Below are 20,395 nucleotides of genomic sequence, written 5' to 3'. Positions count from 1 at the left end.
CTGATAATGATCTCTCTGACTGAAAGATGGTAACAAACTCCAGTGCTCCAAGAGAAAGAAAAACTGGGCCAAAATTCACCTCTGGGCTAACTGCTGATGAAGCCATTACATTTAACTCCTGGTATTTTTGTGAAATGAAGGGTGCTAAGTGTGAAATGCAAACAGTCACAATCTCATTGATGGAGATAACTTCAGAAATTGCAAGAAAAGTAGTCACAAACAGAATCATAGCTGTTTCAGATGTAATGTACTACCATCTCAGCTGCTGAAAACAGCTTTCATTCTCTCTTAATTTTCTTCATTCTATCCAAATTACACTCAACTTCTCTTTGTGTGATAGTGCAGACAAACACACCTGAACCCACCAAAAGAATCCTGACAACATGACCTTATCAATCACCTCAAGGATGCTTAGGGGTATCTGGTTTTGGCATTAGCGTACAGTGAGATTTAGAGATAGGAGATGGGAGGGTCTTTTTTTTCAAAATATTTTTTACAACACAGTAAAGACCAAGTTTCTGGGTTGAACCCTAGATGAGTATTATTTTGCAATACAGTGCAAATAAATTTGCCACATCCTACTCCCTCGAACACAGCTGATAAAGTAGTTGTTAAATCGGCCACACCAAATTTATACATCACACGATTCACACTTGTTACACACCATTTAACATGGGAAAAAGCTAAAGAATAGTGGTTTGTGAATTATATGATCCCACTTACAAAAAAAGAACAGTGAGAACAGGAACTGCCTGATGGCATCATCTTTTGACACACTGTCCCAACATAGGTAGGTATAAACAAATCAGACCAATCCCCAACATACTGCTATTTGATAACATAAGGAGTGCGATTTGGCAGGTCCAATTTGAACAAAGTATTTTGATATGCCTCTAAGACAGAAGAGCATGAGGGAATTGTGCAAAAAATAATTTGTTTGCAGAAACTTTTTCCTTGGAATAGTATCAGCCAAAAACACTTCCTTAGTTCTCAAGTAAATACTTTGTTCTCTTACACACAACCCAAAATACATCTTTATAGGGGAATTCAAAGAGACTGCTGAAGCTGAGCTAGTTGGAAGAGTACCCATTCTCTCTTTTAGAGGATCACTTGCAGCCATATCTGTAAAATTTTCAACAGTTGTACAGCTGATTGGAAGATTAGGGAAAGGAGAGGAAATGATATGAAAAACTCATGAGAAGGCCTCCAGAATACAGCCCCCTTTCAACACACTGCATGGGTTTGAAATGTCAACATTCAAAATACCAACCAAATCAGAGCCGAGACAGGAAACCAGAGGGCAGTGGAGAGAAATTCTTGAATGAGCCAATTCATCCCAAGATTGTGCAGGAAACCACCAAAGCAGAGAAGCTGCTCACCAGTCTACTACTCAACATGTCTCAAATGAATGCAGTGCTACTCTCTGCTCCCATCTGTCCTCAAAGAAAAAGGAGGAGAATAAAGCATGTGGGTAAACTTCTGCAAATGTGGGGATTCTTTATTAACCATATTAGTTAACAACCTGTTAGAGTCGGCAAAATGTTAAAACTGCTGGTTTTATTTTTCTCACAGTGCTTTTTCATAGCAAACAAAACAGAGACACTTGCAGCTAAGACTGTGACCAAGTCTCAAACTCCTAACTTCTTAGTCTAGGTATAAAACAACTTCCACTGCTAATCCAAATGCTTGTGACCACTTCACCTAAAGAGAAATCTGGTTTCACCAGAAACCAAAGTCACACCCAAACCTTCAGCTGTGATACCCAGATTTACTTGACCTCTCGGAAAGAGACAGTCCCTTCCCTCCCCACCCCAGGATATCTCCTGGTCTCAGCTCCTACATTTGAACAGGCCCCAGCAGTCGAGAACGCTTTGGGACATAAGTGCATCGCCCATAAGAAGCTAGTTTTGGCGCTCCTCATCTATTTCAAGGTCAGAAGTAAGCAGCTTTCTACAGAAAATGGATTCAGAAGTGGATACGGCTTTCAGTAACACTGAAATAAATATCACCACATACAACCATATACTTAATTTCTACCTTAATCATTCATAAGCAATGTGTTTATGCCCTCCCTGACCCCCAAAATACTAAGGCCCCTTGAAAACACAGCAACTTTCGGAGTCCCCTGGCCTGACTGTCACACCTGCTGACAGTCTTGGCAAGGAGGTAACGGGCCAGAGGAGCAAATGACATGCAGGTCAGGGACGATGCAGACTGGCAGGGCAGGACAAGGAGGTGGCAAGCTGGGGCTGAAGGCATCACCTCAGCCAGTAATCTGCTGCAGCTGGCAGCTGTACCAGCTGGAGCTGATGGTCTCCCTTTCACTTCCTTCTCCTCCAAGGGTGAAATTCTCTTGCTCATACTCACATGTGTATTCTCCCTAGTACCTTCACTGACAAACACTGATGTTCTTATGCTATTTTAAGTCAGTAATAAAATAAGTCTTCATTATTACGGTATATGTCTAGTTCTGCATCATGTACAGATTAGTACTTTATTATATAACCTGTGTTTTGATGCTACTTTGTAATGCCACTGAGTATAACAATCTTTGGGTGATCCTTCCCTACCAGTGTCAACTCACAAAGGCTTGGCTCCAAAGTGAGGTCCATAAAAGACATAATGGGCTTGTTGAAAGAAATAACAAAACAGTCAAAAGCTTCCCTCAGAGAAAGGCCAGCAGAAGATAAAGGTAGAAATATTTATGCAGTCACTAAGGGACATTGGAAATGTGTGTTCTGAATACACACTCATCTTCAGTATGCAAGTACCATTGCCTTCGCTGTCTCCCAGAGATCAGCGAGAACAGAAATCAATGATGCTGCCTTGTTAAAAAACACAAATCAAAGCATCAGTGACTATGTAAAATCCCTTCTGTCACTTTGACCTTCTGATGCCAGGCATCTCCACAGATTCATTACCATTCATTGTAATGTCTGAAGAGGAAATCAGCAGCACAACAGTATTTTAGAGTAATACACTAGCATCAGGATCATAACAAAAGCTAGGAAGCTGAGTGTACAAAAAGGAATTAGAATCCCATGAATGGATGCTTGCACTGCCTTGAGGACTGCATCCTCTCTTCTAACAAACACAAGTCACTTTTGCTGTTGTCCAACTGTATGCCAGGTCCCTTCCTCATCATCTGCACCTACTGTTTCCTGTGAAAGTCCAGTTCTCTCCTTGCCCAGTCAGTCATGTTGGGAGCTACTGCGACCCTTGTTACAGCTGCACCTTCTCCAGGGCCACCAACATGCTTAAATATCATAAACATGGCGGGCAACCAGAGATCAGCCCTCTCTTTCAGTGAATCTCTTGTAAGAAGTGTGTGTGGGGTGGTACTAACCTGAGTCTCCAAGCTGGTGTAGGGACTAGGAGGTTCGATCTACAAAAAGAGCAGACAGAAACAGCCATTACTCTGGAATAGGGGAAAAGGAGGTGTTTTGAGCCATTATTGGTCCAAAGTAACGATGTTAGGAAAATCACATCTGCTTGAACAAGGATGACAGGATTTTTTTCAATTTCTTTTTTAAGAGATCTTCCTTTTCCAGAAATCCTACCATCGCACAGAAATTACAGGATCTCTACAATATTTGGATGAATGAAAGAAATCGCAGTAACCAGAGTGTATCAGAGACAGATTAGCCACAGAACAACTCAAGGCCACACAAAGGCCCTTGCATTTTGATTTAACGCTCTGTAACATTTCGTTCTTGGTTGACAATTGGCTCGTGCTCCTGTAATTTCAAGGCATTAGAACCTTTTCTGAAAGTTCACCAGGACTTGATGATGATAGAGTGGGCCACCTCCTTGTCAAAATTTTTCCTCCCAACAGCTGCAGTTACGCCATGGTTGTTTTGTTTTCCATTAAAATTTCACCCTGACGAATGCCTCTCTCCAGCTTTGCACATTATACGTGCAAGTGCACCGTGCATTTTCTGCAGTCTGGCATCTTCCTTGGTGTTGAAATCTGAACTCTTAACTTGGCTTGGCCAGAGGATTCAAACCTCATTAAAGAGCTTCTAAACACGAAACCACAAAAATTGTCTATTTAGCCAGTTAATTAAGAGGTTAGAAAGAGAGTAACATCCCTACAGGAGACTCCATCATTAGTGTTCTGGGATTAGTGCTCAAGTAGAATCTTTACAGGAACATCTTTTAAAGTATATGGGACATTTAAAATCTCAGTCCTGCTGGTCCAGGTATTACTCTGCAAGGTGTCGCTTTCTACAACATCCTGTTTAACTGGAAAGCCTAACAAGAGTGGAACCAGGTCAATGATGCTCACTCTTTAATCCATCACATCTGTTGAAATTAGACAGCTTTAGTTTAGTAAAGTAAATTCTTGTCTGCCAGATTATCGAGCTCCTGAGACTAATTTTGAGGTTTGATATCTCCAGATACTCAGGTCATTGTGATTCTCACTTTGGCTAAACCACAGAACATAATGAAAAAAAAAATCTGGCTTTGCTCCAAGACACTACACATTCCTTTTAATTCTGCTTATAAAGCAGCTTTTGGTTCGATATTCAGTGTAAATATACTAATGAAGAAGCAAGCTATAAACCCAGAATAAAAAAAAGTCAAGGAGGAAATCGGCCTCGAAACCCCTGATACATCTTTCCTCCACTCAGTAAGTCACAGGCCAAGCAGCATGCTGTGCCCATCTAAAAAAGTCCATGATTATCTGTCATGCTGCCTAACTTAAACATAATCTTTCATCAACATGTTCTAACACCAGAGTACCATTACTATACACATGTAGTAGATACTATCTGACAACTGGCCAAACGATGTGAAGACGGAGAAGGAGACTGAGAAACCTCAGTGAAATCTAAATACCATTTCACCAGCTAAGCTGGGAGGGAGCGGGGCAGAAATCATCTGAAGGTGAGAGAAGAGGCGAGAGGAATCTTGTCCTTGGATGGCTTTACATTTCTAAAGACAAATGACGTCAGCACTCACAGTTCTTCTCTTACAGACTTCGCAGGGATAAATCCATCAATTTTGCAGCTGGACTCTTAAGCAATGTAGTTTGGTCACAACATTGTCCTACATTGTTCCACTCATATTTATATCATAGCAGGAAGATCACAATACTGGCAGGTGTGTGTGGCAGATAGAATACAAAATGTGTTTAAACAGAAAGAGCAAAATACTACTGTAACAAAGAACAGCCCAGCTGCACAGACTTCCCTTTGGGAGATCATCTGGAGTTTCTCAGTCATTGCCAATTTGACTGCAGACAAAAGCTTTTTCAGCACGTACTGTTCACTTCCAAATGACATTATTTCTATAAGAGGAAGCAGCTACTGTATGTATAAAACATCCTGGAAAGATCAGGGGAGTCCTGTAATAGATAAGGCTTCAGACTATTTAAAAGCCAGACAAACAAAGTCCAATGCTTGTTGAACAGAATAGATTTCCTTTGGAAATTATTAATTTCAAAAGCTGTCTTGACTAAAGAAAATTGCAAATAAACCCCAGGTTTTGAATAGCATTATTTCACCATGTGGAACATGGTGCATCAGCATGGGCCAATTAAACTGTGATGGTACAGTTTTACCTGTTTATTTTACTCCTCCTCATTTTGGCCCTGGTTACTTGTATTAACTTGTACTGCAGCCATTGTGCAGGGAACCTGTACTGTAGTACTGTGGGGGGACCTGTTTCTGCTGTCATTAGAAACACACACCATTCATACACATCATCCTGTGTTCACTTCTGAATTATCTGAGACAAAAAATGAAGCTTAGCTTTTTTTGGGCAAAAGGAGGTACAACACAGGTTATTGTCTCCTTCCTCATCTCACACTTTGCACCAGGACAACTGCTAGAGATGGTGCAGGTTTGGGGCTTTTTTCCCTTTCTCCCAGCAGCAGTTCAAACAGTGCGACATTGCTGCCTCTCAGCATTCACTGACCGTGAAACAAAGATGAAGGAACTTCACTGGTGTGTTTCTGGATGTCACCTCTGCCTCGCACAGAGGCTATTTCTTTCACTTGGTGCCCAACTGAGTGCTCTACTTTTCAGTTTCGCTCATGCAGTTACAGGTACCACACTCATCACAGCTCTCAAAGCTGACCTAAAGGTCCCCAAAACAGAACCATAGAGAATACACCTCAATTCTCCTCTTCAAAGTGCAACAATGAGGAAGCTGAGGAGGGCAGAGAAGGAGGGAGGACATAAACATAGTCAAATTCAGCTTTCAATTGCAAAAAATAGTTTTAAAATTTGAGCTCAATGTCAATAACTTGAAAGAAAGGCTTTCACTCTTACTGCAGGAAGAGGCATGCCCTTAAAATTATCCACCTATCACTAGTGCCAAATAAATATGTTACATTCGGGTAAAACCCACTGCTCTTCTCCAGCTCCTTCGTGTGGCCTGATGCATGGTTATGTACGGTAACGTGCACAGGAACAGCCCACGTGTGAGGGATGAACGTATGCACTTTTTTTTTTTTTGAAGTTACAACCTCTCTGCTTTGTCCAACCTCCTGCTCTCACTGGTTATCAGCTGTTAATGAAAGGCCTGGGTCAGAGAGCAAAGTTATCGCTCATCCACATCTATGCATGGAAACGCTTAGGAACAAACAGTAGAAAAACTAGCACCATTCTGAGCAAAGCTCTGCTTGGTCTGTATGTGTTCCACTTAAACTCTACAAGGTTCCAGTAGCCTGCCACAGTACCACAGGAGTTGTTATAACTAAACCCCGGGGATGTCGGCAATCATCCCATCTCAAATTTCAGACTGCCATTTTTCAAGTGCTATGAATCATTAAGCTCCAGTGCTTGTGATCAAATGACATCTTTAGTGCAACTGGAGTGTAAACAGTATGACATTGCTGTATAAACGGCACGACACATTTATCATGTTTAAAGATTGATCAGGGTAAGTCTCTGTTTACTACTGAAAGGTGACACTCAGTACAGCAGCTCTGGTCTGGGGTTTGGTTATCAGATTTTTCATAAAGGGTTAATGTCTCACACACATACAGGAAAGAGATAGCTGTTTTTCACAGACCCTGCAACCTTTCCAAAACAAAACTACAGAATGGGAAGACTCAAAGCAACTGAGGTACAGACGAATAAACCGACTGTTCCAAAGTCACACAGGAAATATGAGAGAAATCCACAAGTCACTGTCTAGGACCTTGACCACAAGACTTGTCTCTCTCCCATGCCACAAAAAATGTTTTTCTAGCACGACTTCAGGAGACCTCAGGTTTGAATACAGGAACTCAATCTAATCACACATAGTTTTGGTGACGGTCCAAGACTGGCTGCAGGAAAGCCCAGTGCTTGGACTCAGCAGAGCGCTGTTGGCTGCACTGGGCCCAATCCTGCAGACAAGCGCTCTGCACGCTGCCCCTCCCATCACTTCTGGACTGAGTGTTTTCAGTTCCCCCACAGCTCTGTTCAGCTTTGATGAAAAACTTGTAAAGTTTGTTTGTTTTTTTTTTCCCGCTTGATGGGCTGATTTTCACTCAGTTTCTAGTCACTTCTCTCCACCCTTGGAGGCAGCACTAATCTGCCTGTGGCTTGCCACAGGGTGGTGGCTCCCCAGCAGCAGTGCCAGTTGCAGGTGCCCTTGCCCCAGAACTGCAGCACTTGTGCCACAGAAGGTTTTCCACCCACCTTTTGTGCAGCCGGGCCCTGACCTGCTCAGGGAAATTGAACCAGCTTGAAATGCTCTTTTCAAATTTTATTTATTTGTTTTGTGTCATTTTACAGCTGAACCAGTTCCTTCAGCCAGCTGATGACACAAAGCAAGGTGAACTGTGCTGGCACAGCAGATGGGTGTCCAGCAAAGCCGGAAAGGGGAGGACATGAAGGAAGAATCAGCAGTTGGGGACAGGGTAAAGAGGCATGTAACAAATGCCAGCACCACCACCAAATACTTCTTCTCATAAAACCACAGTTTTGGACAAAGACACAAAACATTCACCTAAAAATGACATTTCACACATCCTCTCCAACAGCTCTGTTGCCTGCAAGGCAGGACCACATAATAGCAGCTCCCTGTGTGGGCAGTGCTGTTTTTACAAATTGCACTTGAGGGCTACAGCTATCCCAGGGCACTGTGGCTTTGTCTCTTCTGCTGACTCATTTCATGACCCAGGGTCTGTTAGCCTGCCAGCCTGTGGTTTCTGTCCTGTGCTCAAATTCGGCTCAAACGTTTGTACAGAGACAACATATCAACAAAAAAACCAAAACCCACAGGATTGGAATGGACGCCCTGGTCTCCCCACATTTCTGACAATCTCTCCACTAGCGAGGGGAACACAAGTCAGGTAACCTCCCCCACAGCGCAAGGACATCAGTGGCACAAGCACTCGGAGCAGCACCCTGGGCACCAAGGCACAGAGTCTCCCTGCAGATGGAGGGGGTGCGGCATGTCCCTGCCACGAAACCCAGCACCTTATTACAGGAAGTGTTCAGTAACCTTAATTGTAACTCTTAGATGAAAGTCACGTTAACAGCCGCCTCCTACACCACCAGCTAGCTCACAGGTACAAGCTGACTTATTCGGGGAAGAGAGACTTTACAACAGCACCAGTACCGCTAGCCCGGGCAGGAGCTGCCAGGCAGGGGTACAGGCAATCCTAAAGTCACCCAGCTCACGTCCTCATACTGCAAGGCAGAGAAGTCATGGCAGCAACATCTCCAATGTGCTGAGGCACTTTCTAAGGAGCAGGGCTTGCGCAACAGGATGTCACTTAGATATCAAGAAAATAGAACTCGAAAATGCTCTTGCAGATTTGCTTTTTATCACTCTGCCCACCATCACAAGCTGTACCAACGTCTGTGAGCACTGACTCAAGGGGAAGGGTAAGAAGGGTGAACATTACCAGGCTGCTCTGCGTGGCACTAGCCTGACTTTTTTATTTATTTTTCTGGTCTTAGCATCACTTCACAGGCTCCATAAGAGTGTTGGCATAAAGAGAAAAAGATGGGAACGACTCTAGTACTAATGTACTCAGAGCCAGGGTGTAACCACTCTGCAAAGGATCCTTTCAAGCAAACACACCAATTCCATAAAAATCTCAGCTTGTCATCACAGACCACATAAATCATAATTTTATTATTTCTGCCACACATCTTAACATGCATCCAGGAGGCTCTAGTACACCGGTGTAAAAGCTACTATTTGACTTCTTTTTCCCTCCTCCAAAAGGCAACTAGAACAAAGGAAAAGGACTATAGAGAATATTTCCTACTAAGCATCAAGAACAATTATTCAATGAATGACTGATCTTGAAATGCCAAGACTGGAAATTAGCACATTTGCACCATTTCCCGCCCACCCCCAACACTGAATGAATAGTAGTTCTCAGGAAGAAACCACTGTGTTATCAATATACCAATCTTTCCACCACTTACTACAGCTGCAATGGTCTGGAAACAAACGTTTAGTGAAGGCAGGATTTCAGCCAGGGCAAGCGGTGGCAGAAGCCAAGCCTGAAGCGTGTACAACTTCCCGTTACATGAACTAATGGTGCAGAAAAGGGGCAGCCAACCTGTCTGTTCTGCAAGCCACACACCCGAATTTTCATATGACAAAGAGCCGCAGACACTTATTATGTCCTTTGAAGAGACAGAAGACAGCAGAGGAGAGATGGAGCGTGCAAGCAATGACAACAGCTTCTGAGGAGCAGAAACACCGAAAGATGTAGTTAGTGTGAAGGAACCCCCTGGGACAACCAGTAAGGCCAGGCTGAGGCCTGCTTGCTGGCTCCCTCTCTCCAGCAGCAGGGACTCGTGCCACCCAGTGACAGTACAGCCCCATTGCCGGCCATGCAGTGCCAGGGCAGGACAATAGCTGCTTCTCAACTGCCTGACAGCCACCGTGGCTACACCTGGTACAGACCCGAGCTCAGGTCTCAGCCCTGCTCTCAGTCAGTCCCATGCATGGCACTGACCGACACTGAAGCCCCAGAAGAGGGGAGAACTCTCACATCAAAGCCAGCACGAGGAAGACGCAGACACTTCCTAGGGGCTCCTCTCTCAACTAGTGCCAGTGACAAGATGTGGTGTAAGGAGGTGGAACAGGCCCAGTCAAACGTGCTGGGTGGTCCTGCAGCTCCTGCAAGCTCTCGGCATGCCAGAACGTGCAGGGGCTGCTCCAAACCACTGAGCTGCAATTTGTGTGCTCACTAATAGCCTCACTAGTACACAGCTTAACGAACCTGTTCTTTAGTAGCAACATCAGCCCACGTGGCCTCTGCCTGCCCTTAATTTTGACAAACGAAGTGTTTTTGTGTCCAAATTGAAGTACTGATGCTAACTAAAACAAACCATTGGGGAAAACACATTTGAGCAGGACCATTTCCTCATCTAGTCTGCTGAGAAACTGCAAAGACTGTGAGTGTAGATTAAGCCAGGACATTCACTAAAATTTAAGAAACATAATTTCATGATCAGCGCCTTAAAAGTACTATCTTGGTCAACACCCTTAAGTAGACAATACAGGCACTGAATTTGGGTTCTTATTCGGCACACTTTGAGCTCTTCTCACTATCCTCAGTTGTAGCACATCCAGGAGAGAGGCCCAGGTCAAAAAATACTATGAAGGAAAAATAAGAATAATATAAATACATTGAGACCACTCGTAATCCTCTGGAAGACCAGGATATTGACCAAGGCTGGAGCACAGGCAGGAAGAAACAAACCATAGAAAGAAACCTACTGAAAGGGGAAAGCAGCACAAACAGCAAAAACCACAGAGACTATGAACTCTGCAGAGACGCCATTTGCAATACAAACATTCAATACAAAACAGCAAAATTGGAGACCCTGAATGCTTACAGCTTTCCTCCCCGCTCCATTTCCAAGTGCATCAGGAGTTCTGTCTGGATTACAGAGGGGTTAAGATAATCCATGGTAAAGAGAACAGAAATAGCACAATAGTGCATAGTGCATAAATTTATCACTACATACTTGAGTGTGGCAAAGGCTTAGCGTGCCCCCCCCCCCCATGTCACACAGAGACAGCTCTTCCACGTGAAAGAAAGGGCATTAGAAAGCATTTGGATATTAAGCCTGTGACAACAGTATTAGAAATGTGAAGAGGCCAGAGCTGCCAGGTCATTTCTACTCAGCCACAGGGCAGTTAGTAGGAAAGGGCAGTACTTTCATGTTTTCTTAACTTGAAACAAGTCAGCAGGACTTGAGACATTACAACAAGTATCTCACAGCTACTTAGTCCTTGAGTAGCTTGATATAGTTTGGTGAAGACTAGCCCCTCTGTGCTGATGAGGTACATACCAACTGCTAGAACATACTGTTCTGGTCAAAAAGCTGATGTGCCTGATGCCTCTGCACACGAATTCTGAATATTTCACCACCAGAAACAACTGCAGTCTCTTTAATAGCCAATGACTTTGGTAAAAACTGCTCTAATCCTTGGCTAGTAAAGTAAATCGGTGTAGCTCCTTCAAAGCCAAAAAGCTGCGGGGTTTCAGCACAGTATATGTGTCTTCTGCCAAATGAACAATCGCATGGTTATCCAGCAGTTGAAGGGCAGCTCAGTTCAATCTAAGATCTGCTAGTTGCCTGCTTTTCCACAAAGATAAAAGTTTTCTGGTCTACAGGAGGTTCACAGAAGAATACAGTCATTTACAGAACAACAACTGCAGCAAGACCTACTATTCCTTAGCCTGCAATAATAGTCAGTGTTTTAACTTATTAACTCCAGGCAGGCTTATCTTTCAGCCTTGACACTTTAATACAGTATAGCTGCTCCGACACCAACTTTTCAAATCTGTGCTTAAGAATGATACATCTGACTGATTCAGAGCAAGGGTCAACTGTGCTGCTTTCTTTAATAATTTATTGAGAGCTGGCAGGAGCAGTAGCTTTGCCGTGTTGTTCAGTTGTCCTAACAGTCAAGACAGTTTGTTTCAGGCAGCAAACAAATTTCAGCATGACATGCAAATGTGTAAAAAGATAGGGAATACTAATTTAATGGATCAATATAACTGGGTTGTTTAGAGATGGCAAAGTATACCAGATGATACTGAAACAGACATTTCCCCCTTCATGCCCCAGCTTGTCTCTGGAAGCCCCACAGCTCCTTGCTGCTGTGAAATGCAGTTTCATGCCCACTTTTCCAGCAGATGCTGTCATGGAGGCCTTCAAGAGGGCACCCCATGAGGTATAGCCTGGGTATGATTTTGAATATAACTATATTCAGGCACGTGGATATGAGTTATTTGTAGTCCTAGTGACAGAAAAGCAAAAACAAAAAAAATACATGCAACATTTTCACAACTTTAATAGAGCTAGAGGAGTCTATATTTATAGGGTAACCAAGTGTTATAAAAAGCTACATACAAAAAAGCACATGGAGAGAGACACTAATTCGGTTCAGTGTACAAGCATAGCATTTAAAGGAAAAAAGAATTGTCCTGGCTGACAACCACTGCAGTTGTTTTCTCTTACAACAACGATCTCAAACCGCTCTGCTTGAATATTATCTGAAACAGGACACGGTGCAGAAAATCATCAGGAAGGCTGTGACCAAATTCAAAGAGCGGGCTCATTTGAAGTTTACAGACAAGTAAGTTACCAGAAGAAAATTAAAGCCTGCACTAAGGAACATGTTCAAAACTTAACTGAACAGCCTAAGAGGACAAGCACAACGAGTTTCAAAGCTGAGTGAGGCACTGCTACAGTGTGAACAGAAGTCAGCCAGTCAGCAGAAGAGTTGCACATTTCACTTGTAGCTATCACAAGTAATAGAGCTGGAAACCACGTGGAAAAGAAAGAGATACACGGAAAAGAAAGAGATACAGTGGTAGCCAGTTTAAGTGGTGTCTGCATAACCCCAACAACAACAAAAGAAAGTAAGGACATTTTTACCAGATTTTGCACTGCACAGAGAAAAAGACACCCACACAATCCCTGGTCTCAAAGCAGAGTGAAGCATGGATGTTTGGTGACAGCCACGCTGTGGAGTCATTTAACACTGTGAGCATAGGTTCAGCTCTTCACCATTTTGCACCCTTCTGCAATCCCTCGGGGCCCCTCCAGAGAGGGGCGCAGCCTGGCACAGAGCCTGGCTCAATGTCCCGAGTGCTTCCATCCTGCTATTCTCATGCACAGGATCTTTCAAAAGAATAAACTGAGGACAGCAAGTGGCTGGGAACGCAGCCCTAGGTCTTTAGGAGGGGAAACGGGAAAGGAAAAAGAAAAAAAAAAAAAAAAAAAAAAAAGGAAAAGGGTAAGTCAGCTTCGTGTTAAGAAAATCCAGCTAAAAATCTTGAGGGTAATAGAATGAGAAGCCGCCTGTATAGCTTTATACAGAATAAAGCCTGCCAGACAAATTTAATTGCTTTATTTGTTCTTTGATAGTTACAGACAGTGGATTAAAAGAACACAGTGGAGGTCATAGTTTTTGGATTTTCAGGACAACATCTGATACTGTGTCTCACAAAATCCTAATTGAAAAATTAATTCAAAAAGACTTGAGGAGGACCAATGCACAGCACTGGAATTGAGAACTGGCTGCAGGACTGTAAACAAATGAGAATGATAAATGGCACTGTATTGAGCTGAGGGGAGGTCATATTGAACAAATTCACTAATGACCTGGAACAAGGGTAAAAAGCATGCTAAGAAAATCTGAAGATTGCATTAAAGCCAGATTGTGTCTGATGGACGCAAGCCTGCCCTAAGGTAAAGAGGACACGTCCAGCACAGGATACTGCCCCAGATCCTTGGCAGGTAGATCAGACATGCTCCAGCCACAGCCACTCATCACCCATCCATCCCCCTTGCCCCGCTCACACAGACCTATGAGCTGTACAACTCCCCCACCACTCGCTACTCTGTAAATAAACATAACTTTCTGTTTCCTGCAAGTCAAATGAGATGCATGGCAGAAATTTAGTCTTTAGCAGATGTCAGGTATGCAGGAGTCCACTGACAGCAAGAAGGGTGAGACCTCCTGTTTAGGCACAGCCAGAAAACAAACAATCCAACCCCCACAAATAACACGCCTTAAATCCCACTAAGATTTTTTTTTTTCATTTCCCTGGTACAGCTTAAAAAAATTTTGGTTTTACGCAATAACGTCCCTGATAAATCAATGTAGGACCAGACACTTCCCCTGCACAAACTTAATACATTCCAACCTTTAAGAAAGGAAAAAAATGAAAAACAAAACAAAACAAACCAACAAAAAACCCAAAACACACACACACAAAAAAAAACCAAACCGAAACACAAAACCCTGAAAAAAAAAAACAAAAGAACACAACAAAAAAAACCAAAACTGGGTCTTCCTGGGAAATTTTTGAACACAGAATTTGGTAATGCTGATCTTTAAAGGATGAAATAGATAAATAATTTTTTTTAAGTAGAGCTGCTGATTTTCAGCTTTGGAAGTAGTAAGAGTTTAGCACCAGGCTTTGGTTTAACCAATACACTACAGGAAAAGATAAAGAATATGCAGGTAGAACAGTAGTTTTGGCTCCCTTCTGCAGTTTCATGCCAGAACTAAAACATTTTTCCCAAACAACAGAACCTATCCATCATTTTTATTATCAGCCTCGATGCAGATCCAAGTTTCATCACTTGGTAAGTTGGAAAAACTCTCATTAGCATCTGTGTGTGCAGGGAGCCCATAGGAACACCTCATTAACTCATTAAAGAGGATTCTCACCGAGATTAGCTTAGTCAATCCTTCATTTAGCTACCAATCCATTCATGTGATGCCATTAAGCCCCTCATAAACAGCCAAATACTTAGTAATACACTGTAAGAGTCTGGTTTTGTATCACTATACTAGTATACACCACATTGGTATCACTATACTGCTATGCACTGCCACTGCATTTATGCTGCATCAGTGTGAAAATTACTGCAGCCCAAAATGATCATTTATTTCCAACATAGGTGAAACATGCCCACATGATCAACTGACCAGCTGAAGCCAACATGGTTGTACTAAAACGGGACACATGCCCAATTCCAACGATTTTAAAGCGTTCTTGAACAAGTCTTGCTCCGCACCACGCATTTAAATGGTATGGCAAGAAACAGGCACAGGCAAAAGAAAGGTTGCAGTAATACCCAGCACAGTGCAATTTCACTGCTACTCACTGTCTGTACAGGGAAGCAGTCAGTGAGGAACCTCTCATCCCCATCCTTAATTTCCAGCTTTTCCTTTTTTCCCCCCTTTCTCCTGTGCATCACTGCTGTCAGACCATCTACAATTATCTTCTATAAGCCACCTCTTCATAAACAGCACAGCTGCCTCTTCTGGAACAGGTTTCCATCACTGCTTTGGCTCACTACAGTGGTGACAATGGGAGAAAGGCGAAGTCTGCCACTTCAACATATCAAGACAGATATTCTGTGTTGGTAAATAGCTATTGTCATCTAGACACAGGATGGTCCTACAGCAGCTCCATTTTGCACTGGCCTTCAGATGCCATGGTGATGACTGCTCATATAAGAGCATGAATAGTCTCTTGCAATTCCTGCCAAAGCATCTCCATTCACCGCACTGCAGTCAGAACTGCTTCCACACGTGTAGGTGTCAGGAGATTCAGCCCATCTAACTTTAATACAGATGCACAATTTTATTTTCAAGCTGAATAATTCAAAGAGCATTAATTCAGTCCCACCTGCTTAAATGAACCAGATTTTTAAGACCTTTATTAGCTTGTATGTCCATAGTGCCCTTTTATGCACAGCCACAGGCAGGGTTCAGACCGTCAAAAACAATTTAATGCTCTTGTTAAAAAGGCTCCAAAACCCTCTATTACAATTCACATAGTACCATCCCACTAAGCCTGCAAACTGTTCAGACCTAGCAACTGCTCTGTTATTAACTGCACAGAGGATGTGCCCATCCAGTCCACTCTGGAAAACATAAAATAACCTCTGTTACTAGAGGATAAACATGGCAGCTTCCTAGACATGCAGGAGAGAACCCACTGCCCTCAGCTGAGCTGCTTGGTCCCAGGCAGTCACCTGGAACTGAAGCTGTGCAGTAAGTGGCTTTCCATATTTCAGGAAGTCAGACAAAAGATGCTATTAATGGCACTTGGGTCTGGAGGGGGGAAATCCTTGAATGTAAAGTTTCAAGTGACTGCACATTGATGAAGTGGAGTAAATAGCAAGAAAGAGTTGCCCACAGTGAAGGATTTTGTGAAAGGGAACTCCACAGCTTGATAATATCACAATCACCCCAGGAATCTGGAGAATGAGATGGGAGAAACTGTGAGGAGACTGAAGTTAAAAACTGCACACTGCATGGTTCATTCTCCTGTAATTCCTTTTATTCATTGCTATAATCAACTTGACATGCAAAGCTGTTCCAAATTACTGACAGCTTTTCATCTGACATCTAGTTCTCAAGGTATTTTTTTTTTTTAAACTTAAATAGCTAATTATTCATCGCCTTAAACCAGGATATATAACAATGTCAGGATATCATCTGTTCAAGTTATATCAAAAAGCCTTTTGGGATTAGTTTATATCTCTTTTGTATGCTGCAGAAAACATTCACTTGTAAACAATTAAATCATCATTTGAATTTGCATCTCTGAATGCAGCCTGAAAAACCATATAAACAAGTATTGTTGCATCCAGGATCCAGCACTGAAAGGTCTTCCTCTGTAGTATCTTGTTTAAGGGAGGCTGAAGGCTGAATTTAAGGGCTAATACAGGCTCTCTGTAAATCCCGTAACAGCACATCTAAATAAATCTAATAGCTGCTTAAGTAGATCAGAGCTACAATATTCTCAGGTTATGCTGAGAGCAGAAGACATGCCATGAGGATATCAACACACTTTGACACAGAGGCATATTACCTCCACGTAACATCAAGTCATGTGCGATACAAAAATAGGCATTCAAATTAGCCACAAGGGCTCAGCCTTTAGCCTGAAACTACAGTAATCAAACCTCATAGTATCCCGCTTTAAGATGCAAAGCTCTTGCATAACATATGTGTTACAACAGATAGTTGGACATCACTGGAGCAGAAACATTTAAAACTGGCTTTCATTTTCTATTTGAAATTGAACCTATTTCTCTCTGGTCTCCTACTGACTTGACTGCATTTTTAAGGGTTGTATCTTTGTGGAATAATACAAACACAATGTAGAACATCCCATCAGAGAAAGCTCCTCTCTAAGTCTGTCTTGGGCTAAGCACTCTAGCAGTAAGTTGCCGAGCCTGGACAGCGCTTGTTTGCACATACAATTACAACTGTGCAGCATGCAGTTTCCATAATCACCTCTGAAAGTGAAGCGTATTCCACTACCCACAGCATTTCTCAATTTTGAAAGTTTGCTTGTGCAAATATATACCTTTACAAATACACTGGTCACCCAAGGTTTCTGTTGTAGTTATAACTACTCTCTATTCTAGTTCTCTGAATGAAAAATCTGTACAGTATTGAGATGAAAGCCCAACTTGTTCTAGCCACTTCACAACTAATTGTATGATTTCATAGCTTTAGTAGCTTGATAAATGTTTTGGCTAATTCATCTTAATCACTGCAGCCATATCCTTTTTATGATATAATAGCTGACCCAGTAATGAAAAAAAAAAACCAAAAAACCTCAAACAAAACGAATTCCATCTTCTTCCTTACAGAATGAAAGGCAAGTAGGTCCTTGTGAAACTACAACTTCCTTTCAATTTGTGAAAGAAAACACATGGTATTCATAACAGCATACAGACAGAGGGGATGCAGACAGCACGTCATTGTTTCAGAGAGGAACTCCTTCATAGCCAAGAAATCCGTTGAGATGGTATCACTGAACATTAAGGCACAGAGCCCTTGCTTCTCTGGCATTCAGTATGCCTTTTGGCCACAAAAATGGGCCCTGTACACTTTCTGCCAGCAAGTCAGCACTGATATCTGGGACAGTGAATTACTACAGCAGAAATGACAAACATGACAGTACAGCAAGAATGACTTACCCAAATTTCAAGAGTGTTCCAAACATCCTGTGCACATCTTAGCTGCACAGAAAAACTCAGACTAGAACTAAAGGCAGGATGGATGAAGTCAGTTCATTCCAAACTCCCAGAGGACAGAATTTCAGATGTTCAGATGTTCCACTCCAGATCGAGCATTATTTTTAACAGGAGAGGAGGCTAATACACACGCATGCTCTTCTTTCTGACACATAACAGGTGAAAAGAAATAACTGACTGTGCTACCTGGACTGCCATCCCTCTGGACAAAACACAAAGGAAAAAGCAAACTCTTATATTTTATTTTGTGGAAGCAGGAAATCATCATGGAAAACTATCAAAGAAGATTTCTACTGACACTCATCTGTATTTGAGCATCTTCCACGGAACAAGCAAGCAAGTGCAAATTTCCCAGTAGGCTTCATGCTCTGTATCTAGCAATCTCCCTCTTCTGGGCTGAATTTCAGTGTCACTGGGTTATTCTCATAGTTTGATTTTTGTTTTTGAAAGGCTAGGAGCTACCAGAAAGTAAGGATTAAAAGGACTACGTGAGTTATGATTACATGACTCCTGGCTCAGGGCTGCTCTATACCTACATGCACAACAATTTATTCTCAGCTACCATGCGAAATTTTCACTGTCCAAGCACTACATGTAACTATTGTGGGACGCTCACAGAGAAAAACGTGGGGGTTTTTTACTGTTTGGGAACCATGAATTGGCAGCCTGGATCTGGGGAAAGTGATCACTTTTTTTTTTTTTAATAAAACTGAGGAATATGTACTTCAGTTTCTGATGTGACACATTAAAGTAAACTAACATGGAAACTGTAAACTAATGGGATGTTGCAGGCAGGTTGTCACCCAAGCATAAGGAAGTTTCTTACTTGCTGGAACAAACCCAGCACTTTTGGAGATGAGTGCAGACTAATTATCCAAGCTTAGGGGGGAAGGAAAAAGAAAAAAAAAAGGGAAAGAAAAGAGAAAAAACACAAACCAAACAAACAAAAAACCAACAAAACAACAAACACCACCTCAAAATTGCTACACATACATCATCTTTTCTTGAAGATATCATGACTGATCTAAAGCATAAACGCTGTTGCTCTGTGAACGGCAGATAATTTACTGAACATCACTTTGCTAATGGCAATATCATCCAAGAAGCAAGCGTTTCATAAAAAAAGTATTAAAAATCAAAGGAAGGTGTTGCTCATTCTAACTATTCTGCAACTGACAGGTGACTGCCAGGCTGCAGATAAGAAATTCAGTTTTATCTAAGAGGAAAGATACCTCAACTCATTCTGTTGGTAGCTTCCATGAACAACAGTTCCTTTAAGTAAAGGCAACATATTTCAGACACCTCTCAAACTATAAATGACAAGATTCTTAAACTTGAAAAATAATGCAGTTTTTCAACATTATCTAGCACCTAGAGTAATTATACTTTTACAGAGATAACAAGAAAGTTTTTTCTACTGAATGACTTAAAATACAAAATTTCCACAGCAAAATCTGTCAATCAAATCAAGGGTGTTCAGTTCTTTCTAAGGCAACGGCTTCTTTTGTTTTCAAGACTACTAATACACTTTTTTTTTTTAATAAAACATTTAATGTCTCGTTACTACTTTGATCGAAAAGAAGCTGAAAATTTCAGGGGAAATAAACCATAAGTCTACTTTAATATGAACTAACACTACTCATGCCAGATCAGCCAAGAATTTTGACTGGCTGAGTTGGGTATGTTTTTAATTTGGACAAAAAAAAGGTGGAAGTCACCAGATCTGACTTTTGGAGGGTGGGGATGTTTCTAAAGAAATGATCATCAGAATAGCGGTCTGGCTTTTTTTAAACAGATGTCTTTGAATGCAACCAAACACGTACTCTGAATTCATTCAGTCCTTAACGACCAGGAGAAAACCTGTCCTGTGCACCTGAAGTGGAGCTCATGCTATCTGAAGTCAGGGCTTTCTCAGTAAGCAAGAAGTACCATTGTACTAGGTGAAGCAGAAATGTAATTAATGCACAGCCCTTTAGAGCTGTTTTAATAGACTGAAGGTTAAGAAACTCCATGACTTTCCTTAATACGTGGTAAGCAGGATCGTTAAATAGTAATGTATAGGCCTTATCCTCAAGTTCAGCTAAAAAAAGACAACTCATTTCTGAAAAAGGAAGCAAGGAAATGAGCCTCTGAGTTTTTGATTGCTAGCTGAGGAAAAGTAATATATAAAAATCCTAAAAAAGAAGGAGTTACAATGTTAAAGCAAGATGACTCCAAGTACTGTAATTAACAGCTAAAACCTGGAGACTGACCTCAGGAGAACAGAAGCAGAGGCCAGGGTGGTCTGGCTCATATTAATCCTGGCCACAGTTTTCTGGAAGTAATGAAAGATCCAGAGTTGGATTTAACAACGGGAGATGGAAAGGATGTGTGTGTATACCTGAAAAATCACC

The 20,395-nt window shown here is 42.0% G+C and overlaps 1 protein-coding gene across 3 annotated transcripts in view; it reads right to left on the bottom strand.

Moving 5' to 3' along the window:
* XYLT1 (xylosyltransferase 1) overlaps nucleotides 1-20,395 on the bottom strand; it is a 200,362-nt gene that overhangs the window by 144,879 nt on the left and 35,088 nt on the right. For 2 of the 3 annotated variants that reach the window (XM_086472989.1, XM_086472990.1), the window contains one exon: nucleotides 3,347-3,385. The exons of the other annotated variant lie outside the window; for it this stretch is intronic. In XM_086472989.1, coding sequence (XP_086329115.1) covers nucleotides 3,347-3,385 — 39 coding nt within the window. The remainder of the gene's footprint in view (nucleotides 1-3,346; nucleotides 3,386-20,395) is intronic. 3 annotated transcript variants of the gene reach the window in all.

Source organism: Leptosomus discolor, chromosome 14, assembly GCF_034619465.1.
Source record: "Leptosomus discolor isolate bLepDis1 chromosome 14, bLepDis1.hap2, whole genome shotgun sequence".
Lineage (NCBI taxonomy): Eukaryota > Metazoa > Chordata > Aves > Leptosomiformes > Leptosomidae > Leptosomus > Leptosomus discolor.
Note: the sequence above shows the minus strand (reverse complement) of the source record. Positions and strands in the feature narration are given on the sequence as shown.